This window comes from Ceratosolen solmsi, unplaced genomic scaffold (genome assembly GCF_000503995.2).
Source record: "Ceratosolen solmsi marchali unplaced genomic scaffold, CerSol_1.0 scaffold29, whole genome shotgun sequence".
In the NCBI taxonomy this organism is placed as follows: Eukaryota; Metazoa; Arthropoda; class Insecta; order Hymenoptera; family Agaonidae; genus Ceratosolen; species Ceratosolen solmsi.
In genome coordinates this window covers 6,641,873-6,655,153 of record NW_011948417.1, presented here as the reverse complement: position 1 = coordinate 6,655,153, position 13,281 = coordinate 6,641,873, and the positions used below count along the sequence as shown (strand labels likewise).

General features: G+C 24.2%; 1 protein-coding gene across 5 annotated transcripts in view; it reads right to left on the bottom strand.

Annotated features, from left to right (window-relative positions):
* Positions 1–138: 138 nt before the first annotated feature.
* Positions 139–13,281, bottom strand: part of SCAP (SREBP cleavage activating protein) — a 19,258-nt gene continuing 6,115 nt past the window's right edge. For 2 of the 5 annotated variants that reach the window (XM_011496439.1, XM_011496440.1), the window contains exons 2-14: positions 9,626–9,780; positions 8,634–8,867; positions 8,195–8,375; positions 7,088–7,233; positions 5,915–7,019; positions 4,671–4,947; positions 3,858–4,300; positions 2,771–3,436; positions 1,946–2,105; positions 1,652–1,835; positions 1,270–1,409; positions 878–1,089; positions 139–516 (exon numbers count right to left, since the gene is read on the bottom strand). In XM_011496439.1, coding sequence (XP_011494741.1) covers positions 337–516; positions 878–1,089; positions 1,270–1,409; positions 1,652–1,835; positions 1,946–2,105; positions 2,771–3,436; positions 3,858–4,300; positions 4,671–4,947; positions 5,915–7,019; positions 7,088–7,233; positions 8,195–8,375; positions 8,634–8,867; positions 9,626–9,741 — 4,044 coding nt within the window. In that variant the 5' untranslated portion in view covers positions 9,742–9,780 and the 3' untranslated portion in view covers positions 139–336. Of the gene's footprint in view, positions 517–877; positions 1,090–1,269; positions 1,410–1,651; positions 1,836–1,945; positions 2,106–2,770; positions 3,437–3,857; positions 4,301–4,670; positions 4,948–5,914; positions 7,020–7,087; positions 7,234–8,194; positions 8,376–8,633; positions 8,868–9,625; positions 9,781–11,184; positions 11,276–13,281 lie in introns of those variants that run through there. The other 3 variants (XM_011496437.1, XM_011496441.1, XM_011496442.1) reach the window with 3 other exon arrangements.

Below are 13,281 nucleotides of genomic sequence, written 5' to 3'. Positions count from 1 at the left end.
TTTTATATATATATTATGGGTTTAAAAGGATATTTAAAAACATTTTTTTATCTCAAAAAATTAAAAATTCTGTAACTCAATTCGTACATACAATTTGTTCACAAATGATCTAAAGAAATATTTTTATAAAGTATCCCATTTATCAAAAACATGTTAACAATTTATTTTTACAAAAATCTTTTACTAATTAATCTATACATTGGGATTCAGTCATAAAAACTTCTAAAAATTTTGTCGTACGAAAATATATCAATTTTTCGAACACAAAATTATCCTTTTCATCTTACAGTTATGATTGATTATCCATTAATACACTCAGACTAAATCACTGTGTCTTCAATCTATTTTGTCAGAAACCAGAGGAAATCTTACTATCCTAAGTTGTCTACCAAAATCACATACGATACTATCCCGCAATGGTAGCATTTGCTTTACAAAAATGCAGCTGTCCTTATGACCCAGTCTTACTTCTCGGATTGGTTCACCAGTTCTAACATCCCAAACTATTAACGATCCCTATAAACAAATTTTAATAAATTCTAACATATAAACTATAAAATTACATAAAGTGGACAATAAAAGTAATAGTGTTATTAATAACAAATACAATTTAATTCGTAAAATATATTTATATAAGGCTAATACATATTTTTTTATAAATAATTAAAACCAAGTACAGATTTGATAGTTATTTATTTATATAAATATTATTAATTAATTATTGCAAGTCTATAATATATAATTATAATGCAATTACGAATTTCAAAACCACATTATTCATTAAACAATCATGCTAAAATTTGTATAATATTAATAAGAATAATTGAATAGAAAATGTTTATAAATAATATTTTCCAATAACTGTTAAATTAATTACCTGACTACTAGTGATAAGTAAATGATGCGTAAGCATTGCCAGTTGTAAGCTGTATGCTGCTCTATGCGCTGGAAGAGCATGCAACAAGTGACCTTGAAAACGTTCCCAAACGCACAATTTTTCATCTGCACCAATACTTACAACGTATGAGGCAGAGCAAGTAATTGCTGCTACAGCACCATCATGTGCTTGGATACTATACACGCATGTTCCTATAAGAAACAATATATTTAAATTAATGAATCAAATTTATTTAATTGTTTTATTTAGTTTTATTTAGTTCATCTTGATTTTGTTAATAAAATTATATAAGACTTTTTTAACTAATTGAATTAAATAATCAATTGAAATAATAGAGTTACAAAAATATTGAAAAATAAATTATAACTAACCGGTAGAAAGATCCCATACACATAGCAAACCATCTTGCGATCCACTACCAGAAGTCATTGGACTAATTCTATCAATAAAAAGACAAGAAATAGGACCACAATGACCATGCAGTGTATATAAAGGTAATTGATCTTCTAGTCTGTAATAAAAATAAGTATATATATATATATATATATTAGTATAAATATATTAATGAGTATTATAATTTTTCTGAATTTAATATTAAGTAATTGTAGAAATCCAAATTAAAATATAATAAAATACATTTAATTAATTGATTTGAAGGACATTTATTCAATTTTTTCAAATTTTTTTATGTTAAAACATATTTTTAAAAATAAATGAACTTAAATAGAAATTATTGTAAATTGAATCACAAACCTGTAAACTTTAAGAGTATGATCTTGGCTTCCTGTTAAAACGCGACCACCTTCGCTGTCTAAAACAGTTATTGCTTGTTGATGAGCTCTATGAGAGCCTATTTTCATACAACGCATATCTTCTTCCGACTGCATAATGTTATTTAAGTCCATCGGTGATCCGGCACTACCAGTCCGAACATGCGCTAGTAGTAAAAATAGTATAGTAAATAGTAGTAATAGTAAAAATAATTATAATTATAATTGTTTTTAAAAGTAATTTTTTCATCAATCAAGACCTATTTCTGATACCTACTCCTTCTATAGGACGTAAATCCCCAGTCAATTTGTTGCCCTTCACTATAGCTTTCAAGTTGTAGAAAATCTACAGAACCATTCAACTTTGCTACTACTACCCGATTTCCAACGAATTTAACAGCAGAAATGCCAACTCCAGATCCATCATCAAATAAACACTGAAATTAAAGTAATAAATAATACTATTCTATCAATAATATTCTACACAAATAAGTACTATAAATCTGAATATATTAAATCTTAATTTTAATGAATTTTTTTTTTTTTTTTTTTTTTAATCAAATAAAGTATTTTCGTAACTCCTATTGATTGATGGATGAAAAAATCTGTTATAAAGATTAATAAGTAATTTATTATATACTGCCATTATTGAATACAAGTCATAATTGATTGAATATTACAGAAATTGATTAAAAAAATATTTGTTGTATTATCATGAGAAACATATTGTAAATGATGTCTCTAATCATTGCATACTTTTCAAATTGATCAATTATTTTAATTTTCTTTACTTAAAGCTAAACATAAATAAAATTCTGAAACAATAATAAATTAAGCTATTAAATGAATATTAGTTTATTTTATATTTGGTTAACATGATTTAAAACGATTACTTAAAATATTTATTTTTTAAATAATTCTGAAGTAGATATATTTACAAATTTTCTAATTTACAACACATTATTTTTATTTAAATTCATTAAAGGGTATTTATTTGTATATAATATCTTATATAACTCTTATTTAGCGACATATTAAACATGCCTTAAAATAAAGAAGTTCAAATTTTCAAATTCAACAATTAAATATATAAATTGTGTACCTTAAATTTCCCTGTTGTTCCTTCCCAAAACTCTAAACTACCATTTGCACAGCCAATTACAATCAGATTCTCTTGGTAATCCATACACCAAATAGATGAAACTTCATATTTAATTTGTAAAGTCTTATCAGTACTTAATGAATTTGCGCTGTCTGTTAAATCATTTATAAGTCCTAGCTTTGGCAAACTGTTAGATAGTCCTTCATTATTGGGCGCACTGCACATTTCACCACTACCAATCGTTGACTTTCTATGCTCATTAAAGATTTGTTTATACTGGTCGCCAAAGTCGAACCCGCACTTATAATTCTTTTGTTGTAAAGAATTCGAAATGAAATTATTAGAGGTGAACTTGGTATTGATACTCGGACGCAAATCAGGGAAATCAAAAGTCTGGTCAAGGCTTCTACGTACGAAACGACGCCTATCTGTTCCCTCACTAATCTGGTATTCATAGTCAAGATTATTACTACCTATGGAATAACGTTTAGTTGAAAGTGGACTGTTGATATCATTTATACGATTAAGCATGGAGATTGAGGCTGATGGTGAACATATACGTTTATGCATACTGGGAATGCTTGAATACATGCCCAGTGATGTTGAACTTTCCATTTCACCACGAGATGGAGGTGATCCGCTTTCATAATCAGACATTAATTCATCCTAAAATTATACAAAAAGTAATTTAAAAGAAATAAAATATTTTTAAAAATTTCGTTTAATAATTGAGAAAAATTAAGCTAATATCGAGTTGCATTATTAAATCATTTTTCCTTGAAAATAAACTAATCCTTTCGATGTATATGAATTATAATTTTCTTTTTCTTTTTTTATATTTAACTGTCATCATTAAAATATTAAAATTTTAAATAATAATTCACTTGTTTGCGAAATTAATAAAAAGTATATTTGATTTTCAATATAAGCAATAATGTTTTTAAATAACTATTCAATATTCAAACTTCTTTTGTTTTATCATATTATAGTTTAATTATATTTTTAAAATATTACTACGTTGAATGAAAACATAATTTCATGAAACATTTTTATTCACAATTATTTGAAATATTAAAATTATTTGTACCTGATCTCTCAACAACTGTACACCCTCGTTATGTGAATTGCTAAAAAATCGCTTCCTATCAATGTGTGCCAGTTGCTCACCGGACAACGAATCCCAAACTCTGATGTGACCCATCAGACATGAGCTTGCGACAGTATTACCATCTGTAGTAATGCATTCAATCTCTTGCATGTGTCCTTCCAACACGAGTGGCACTGCCTCAAGTACCAATTGTGTTGCCGAATCATGACTATTTTTTTCTTGCGATGATGACCAACTCGCCCGCCATTCTGCATAATTACGCGAGCAAATGCAACGATAAAGTACCACCATAGTATACACAACCACTACAACACTAATAAGGCACAATACTGCAGCCAAAAATATCTCCATAGGAGTTGAAGGAATGAAAGGTGTGTCGGTGTTGAAGCTACGACTTTCACTTCTTATTGGTACTTCCATATCTATAAATTTCGTTTATTTTATATGTACAGTTTTAATTTTTGTGAATGAAAGTAAAATGATATATTTTATGAAGTAATTGGATAAAATATTTTTTAAGAAAAAGTTAAAATATATTCAAATATAATTCATTTAATTTGCTTATGAGTATGACTAAAATTTATTTAAAAAATCATTAATAATAAAATTAAATATGATTTAATATTTAACAATTATAAATATGCTTATTATATTCATATTACATTTTAATCTAATAAAAAGTTAACATTTAATTTATTGAATATCTTAATATAATATGAATATGAAATAGTATAATTTTAAAATATTTTTTTATAAATAAGACATATAAACATGGATATATTTTATATTAACCAGAAAAGTCCAGAGGATCCAAGGCTGCAGTCGCGAAACTTTGCCAGTGAAATTGTTGTACATCATTTGTATTACTGATTTGTCTAACTGATAATGGTCCAACGGCATGCGAAAGTTTGATAGTTGGAAGAATCGTTATACGTTCCCCGGCCATAGATACATTGTATAATGAGAGTATTGATGACCAGTGGTATAAGGAAAGTCGATTCCAGGGTGGAAAATCTACAGGTCGTAACTTATTTAACTCTTCTGTCAAATTATTTGACAATTGATTATTCTGTTATAAAATAATATACAATATTATTTGTGAAAATACAAATACAAATATTATTTATGAAAATAAAATTGAATGGATAAATTTTAATGTTTTGAATGAGCATTTCTAAAACATTGATATTTTAAAAATAGATATATCTTCACTTTATATAAAATATTAACATACTGATTTTATAAGTCTTTAAAAGTTTCTAAGTAATAGCAATATATTTGTTTTATTTTCTCAATTGGAATGGTTCAATCTATTATATTATATTGATAAGTTGCACATCCTTATCTCAACTAAATTTTATAAATATTTATAAAGTTATGTTTTTTTAAATAAAATGTATTTTCAATTAAATATGTATAAAATTTAAATAATTTAATTTTATGCAATTTTTGCTTCATAAGAATGCAATATAAGCATTCATTTGGTCTATTCAATTATGTAGATGTTATCAATTGTTCATACAGTCAATTATTTATATAATTATATCATATTTTTAATTCATATGATAAAAGATTAATAAATATGTTTCAAATGATGTTAATTATGAATTATTTTACTAGTATACAATAACATATTTCTATTTAATTTCATAAACATAACAATAAACAATAGTTTGTTATAGTTAGGCTGATGTTAAATTTATATTTAATAAATCTTATTAAAAATACGAATTTATTTTCACAATTATTTAAGAAAAGCTTTAAAGAACACTTTTTAAATGAAAAAAGAAAATAAATAAATAAAAAAATATATATATATATATATATATATATCATACATACATATATATATAAATATATGTATGTAGGTATATGCGTTAAATGAATTATATATTACAGTAGCATATGTATACCAATTTAGCTTAATCTAATAAAAAAACTTGATCAAATTAGATCAAAGAAGCGAGTTTTAATTTTATTAGTCTCTATTTATATAAGAGAAAAATTTGTAAAGTAAGCAGAACTCTTATGGATACCTGTTTATTTAGGCTACTTGGAGGTGAAGTAGTAGGGACTGCTACAATAGATTTCACAGTATTCATTTTGATATAATTATCTATAGATTGTGGTCTTTCAATGGTATATCCCTCAATATCTGTTTCTGATTTTAAAGTTTCTCCTAGATGAATAACATGTTCAATAATACCAGAATTATATATTATCATACTGATCCACACGACCATCCAGACCATGAAAGCTCGTTGAAATATTCTTGTTCTTGCCCAAAAATGAACCAACCTTAAGCGTTTTGGAATCTTTACCAAAGTTAATGTATTTTGATTATTTGGAGCTATAACATTGGTCGGACCATTTGCTGGAATCATTCCATTTAATCTGGGATGAGATTTGGATCGAAAAATATTCGGTTTTTTATTTGAAATTTTAGTTATAAATTGTTGTTTTCTCAATGGAGGTATATTTTTTAAATGAAATTTTGAATTTTGTGTCGACATTTCTTTTCTTCGAATATCAATTGCAAGTGTAGTTGAAAACAGAACCATTTGTAAGAAGAAATCATTTAGAAGACCAACAATTGCAAAAATACAAAATTTTTGAATAGCTGGTACAAATGTGAATAAACCAATAGTAAGAATCGTCACTTCCGTTAATAAATTTTTCGTTATAGACCATCCTTCTTTAGATAGCCCTTGGGCTACACGAATTTTTACATCCAAATGTGCAGGTGTACTTACTACACTTTTAGTAAGTACTAGAACATTCTCTAATCCAACAATTACTACTAAATATGGAAATACTTCTTTTCCACTTAGACTCAATGTTAAACCAAAAAAGAAACATAAACCTACACTCATCGATAAAGATGCAATTACTGTTACCGTAGCACTAAAGGCCATACCAACTTTTGACTTAATTAATTCGATTTTTCTAACTGAGAAGTATACATAAACAAATAATGCAACAAAAGTCATAGTCAATGGAAAAAAGTCACTGTAATTAAATTCACCAGGGTAAAATATATGAAGAGTTTCATCAATAGGAATTGAAAATGAATCATTATTATCATAAGATTGATGTAATGGATAAAGAGCTTGTAATCGCTGTCTTAATCCTTTTATAAAACTGTAAAAACAATATAATTTTATGTTAGTAAAATATTATTTTAGTTAAAATTATAACCTAATACTTACACAGGATCATATTCTTTTAAAAATATTGTCACTGCATATTGCAATATTCTTTGTCGAATTCTTAATGGATATCGCTTTACACCTGTTTCTTTGAGACTCATACCAAACAACATTTCAGCAGTACTTATTTTTCCTTTTTGAATATTCTGTCAAAAAATATATAAATATATATGTGTGTGTGTGTATGTATACAATAATAATTTTTATCATTATTAATACATACATTGAATGAACAGTTTATATTGAAGTTTTTAACATTCGTTATTAGAATGCAGAAAAAGTGTATCTATACTTTGCAATATAAACAAAAACTTTAAGTATATTTTTTCAAAAATTTTATTTTTTTTTTGCAACTTAAATTTTAAATGATTTATTTATCAAATTTGTAAGTTGTAAATATTTCAATCCATATTACAATAAACTTCTTTTAGTTACAAAGTAAAGGTACTACAGGTCAAATATATAAATTAAATTTTTAATATATTTATTAGAAAATAACTATTATATAATATTTTATCAAATTAAAATTAGTAAATAAAAATATTGAATAATTTGAATATATAATTATTATTTTTATGTATTAAAAATATAATATTTAATATTTAATGCTTTTTAATACCTATTTACATAAATATACATGTATGTGCGTCTTATATTATATGCATGTATATATACATATATGTATGCATAATTATAATAATTTTTCGACATTTACATTGTCAATAAGTGTAAGTCAACATATATTATATAAAAAGATGCATCGATATACATATTTTTTTTGTCAAAAAATACACCATGTTCAAGAGAACTATTTGAAGCTGATGTAACAATATGATTGTACTAATTGAAATAAACCTTTAAATAACAATGGTAAAAATTACTATAGGATTGAATACAAAAGACACACACATATATATACATGCATGTATATTGTAAAACATAAGTGTATGAGAACTATTTTCATCAATATATTTTATTATTTAAATAGTAATTAATTTAAAAACAATCATTCTAATGGGCATAATTTTATACTTTATGATAGAAATTAATTACTATTACTGTATTTTAAAATTAATATTAATATTAATTAAATCATAGTTTGTTTACCTGATAAGAGAAAACAGTGCCAATGAGATTAGTGTCTTGATTAAATGCTTCTATACTTTGTTGCCAAAGATTCGCTGGTGATAATACTAAACAATTATATTCTGGTAAAACTTCAAGCTTTTTAACATTCCGTTTTTTTATAGCTTCAATATGTAAACAAACTTGTGCTAAAGATTTTAAGCTAGTGAATATAAATCAATATAATTATTAAGATATTTATAAATAAATAACATTGTCTTGATACAAATATAATTTTTATTATATTTAAATAAATGATTAAATTATAATTTTTTAGATTTTTAATAATAAGTTCAAATGTTGTAATTAAAAAAAAATTGCATAACTACAGATAACAATATGAAATATACTAATAATAAAGAATGAAACTTATAGAATTAAGTATGTTTCACACTTTCTGCCTTACAGTGATAATAATTACCTTTCTGTATTCTCGTAATTTTGAATGATTTCCAATAAATTAAAAACTTCAAAGAGTGGTCCTCTAAAAGCATCAGATAATGAAAGATCTTTATCCCACGGTATAACAGCTGTACGAAGAACTACTTGTTGAATATACAATGCAGGACTTTCTGAACCATTTATAGGTCCCATTGAATTGTTCACAACAATTTTTGGGGCAACGCCTGGCATCGGTAGATTTACTAATGGAGAACTAATATATAGATAATTTAATGTTAATGACATTCCTAATTGATTACAATAAATTATTTTTTGATAAATGATCAATGTACTAAAGTTTAACATAATTTTTTCAATAAATTAAATATATAAATTAAATTTTAAATATGGATTGTTGGTTTCCCAATTGACAAAATAAACCAAAACAAAGTATTATGAGAAAATATCTATATTTGTAATATTTTATTAAATTGAAATTAAATTTGCTATTAACATTGAAGTAAAATATAGCTATGAAAAAATAATAAGTGTGTGTGAAACATTTTTTGAATGAGACTTTGAGAACATTATTATTTTATTGTACTCCTCACTAATATTAAAAAAGAATTAATTTAACATTATATATTATTTATAATAACTTCAATTACTTGTTGTACTTTTAATACATTTGCATTCTTTGAAAATTACTGATTATAATGAGAATTGAATAATAAATTTTCAAGATGGATTTCTGAAAATTTTTAAATAAAACAATTCTTACTAATATTAAAAATTAATAAATTTTTATATTATTTTTGTTTTAATTATTTACTTTAATATTTTAATATTAGTTATTTAATAATACTTTTTACAGTAACAATATTTCATCAATTATTATTTTTTAAACCATATGAGAAGACATGTATTCTTACTTCAAAAATTACGCTATCATTTTTTGTATAAATTAAAATTTTGAAGATTACATTTATATAGAATAAAATTCGGAATTTTGAAAGAGGCTTATTTATTTACCAACATAGTAAAATAATAGAAACTGCTAAAGAAATAACAGTAATAGGATGTGAAGAGCAACACAGGCCATGGGCATAATAAAGCCCAGCCACTCTCTCTGGGAGGCTGCGTGACATCGCACTTCGATATCGTTATGTTAACATTTCTTCATCTATCTTAAAAACATAAACAAAAATGAATTTTTATTAATTTTCTTTTAGTATTTCTTTTTTTACATATTTCAATTGCGGTAGATTATAATAGATAATTATGTAATATAAACTAAAAATATATTCAATCAAACTTAATTTTCAAACACTTAATAAATTTGATAGTATGCTGCATTATTTATTAGAAATTTACTGATTGAAGTAAATTCATATTCATTTATATTAATATAAGTTCATATTTATATTCATATATTCATAATTGATGTATGAAAAATAAGAAATTATTAAACCTGTATGACGCAAATTTATATACTTAAAACTTAAATATAACAAAATGTTCTTTCAAAAATTATACATTTATTTTTAAAATCAAATTTTCTACATGTTATTAATTAAACATTAATTATTATTAAATTTTATTAAAAAATTCTTCATTAATTATATGATTTTCAAAATAAAATATTTACTTAATCAATATTTTGCAAAAGTAACCTTTAAAACTTTAAATAAAATAATTATTTAAACCTGAATTATTATATGTAAGAATTAATCAATTTTATTTATTAAATCATAATTATTCGACTAAGATTAAATAGTTCAAAATACTGATACAATGAATTATTAAATTAGAAAAAATTTAAAAATAAAATAAAATATGAATTCATTATATGAAAGAAAAATGATTATAAATTATGTTTCAATATGAAAATTATTCATTCATTAATCTAATAATTGTAATACTTAAAATATCATCAAAATTAAAAATCATTTTTTACATAAAATATTTTGACTATTCTTAACATTAAGCAACTTATTCCTATTATTTTATTGATAGTATTATTATTATTACTTTACTGATATTCACCACAAATAACATTTTACTGTTTTTATCTAAGGTAATATTCCACAAAAATGTAAAAGGCATAATATGAAAAACAGTATAATCCAAAAAAGTAACTACAATTGATACTAACATTAAATAAAATGAAATTATTTGATTTCCAAAAATTAGATTAGATTATTAAACATTAAAACTGTTAATTCATCAAAAGTCAATATGAATAAGCATTTCGTATAATACAACCATTCATGAAATAATTGATAATAAGGTAATCGAAAATGGTAAGATTAAATGTCAGTTTAAATTAAAACTACAGTAATTTACTATAGTTGCAATCTATGAACAATGCATACAAAAGCATTTATTGCTCATATTTAATCAGTCGTTCTAAAATTATACGTAAAAATTTAGATCTTGTAAACGATGATGTTAAATTCTTATAAGATCGCCGACCGGCATATGAACATAAAGCTTATGTATGAAAATCTAGTAGCCAGTTACATGTATAACTGTGTATACTGTATTACATGTATAACGCACTCGAAATAATTTATAGGTTATGTTCATACCTTCGTTCTGTATATACACTACAGATTCTGAGTTTTATAATCTTTTATAATACTTTACACTCTCATTTTCACTATGATAAAATTTTTCTTTAAAAATGTAACATATAATTACAACATATTGTATTTACAATATTAAAAAATAAATATTGTCTTTTCGATTAAAGGCGCATAGGTAACATCCGTAAGCTTGTGATTTTATTCGCTGTTGCATCATCAAACACTTATCCCATAATGTTTGAAACTTCAATGTACACAAAAATAGAACATAAATTATAAAAAAAAAAAAAATTAAAAAATGGTATATGATATATTTATTCGTATGTTAATCAGCTTAAGTATACCTATCAACTATTTATTAGTAACTTGCAATTATTATCTGTCTGCATTAAATCGTTCAACCGAACTTCTAAGACTTTAGATTTTCTTTATAAATATATCATTGATTACCGATGAGGATGGATGGCTCGATACTTGCATTGACATAATACACCATGCATGTGTATCTTTCGTGTTTCGCTATATTAATCAGCTGCCAATAACTGATCAAATCCCATCAAACATAACACAATTATCATTATTCCATTAGTTCGTCCCATCGGTAATAATTATGTTTAAGCGCAGTATTAAGTGTCTCGGCCCTGGCGTTCTCTATTTATTCGTGAACTTAGCAATTCGCCTGTACACTTGCGTACAATGAGACTTTATAGTGTGTGCGTATGTATGACTTATTATATCGCACTTCTTAAATAAGTTACTCTGTGCCCTGCTGCTATCTTGCGACTGCCGATGTGTCGGTTTTTTTTTTTTTTGCATTTTTTTTATTTGCATTAATAAGCTAATAGACAAAGTACATGCTTGATTTAAAATGTTATCAAGATATAATAAAATGTTGCACCAAATATTAAACTTAAATTACAAAACTTAAATTATTTCTATGGTCTCGTGCATGTACGCATTTTTATTCGTAATCGTGTGTGATTGCTCGAGTATATGCATTTTGAGTATTCCTCCCATGTCATACGTTACTTGTTAATCGCACATGTAACTATTTCTACCACGAGTGTTCGAATAAAGCTGCCGTACACACTCCAATTCATATTTAGGCATTGGTTAGGTTAGTTTTGTTTTTATTTTACATCTCCGAAGGTTGCCTAGTACATATTACATTGGCATATTAAAAATGGATACAATAATTCCCGTACGTATGTTTATGAGTACTTATTTACTTACTACTTATATACCAACAAAAATTTTAATTCGTATATTAAGAAATTATAATTAATTATCTTTATAAGCTTTTCTTTATAAAAATTTTTTAAATTATTATTAAATATCAATATATTACCAAGTTTAAATGAAATATTAACAGCAATTACAATAAAATATTAAAATCGGTTAATTATGAATAATTAAGGATGAAGAATAATTAAATAAATAAATAATTTTTTTAAGTGATAACTTATTTAAAAATAATGTATTAATAAGATAAAAGCTTGAATACTAACTAGTTTAGTATACTAAGTGTGTCGGTCATAGTATATAATATATACTGGTATCTGCGTGATATTGACACTTATCTCGGTTTTGACTTATCAGTTTCAATATGTACAATAATGAAGGTACCTAAAAAGTATTATATCACTGACCATAATATCATGACCATAATCGAATGCAATTATTTTCTCATTAAAAATCTATTAAATTTCCTAAACACTTTTAAAATTTATAAAAATTTTATTATTATATTCGATCATTAATTTTTTAATTGTCATAGAAAATGTCTTAGAAATAAAATTTGATTTTAAGTACAAAATTATATTTAAATATACCTAATTAAATTGAAATTAATTATATTCTGATGAATGATGAATGAATATAAATATAATTATTACTCAGCCTTCATTTAATAATACTAAATTATTGATGATTTTACATATTATAAAAATAAACCAACATATAAATAATAATATATTTCCTATTACTGTTTATTCATGAAAATTATGTCAATTCCAAATAGATATTGAAAAAATTATCAATTTCAGAGTGTATAGAAATTAATACGGTATAATATTAGATCTATGTATATTTTGATCGGAA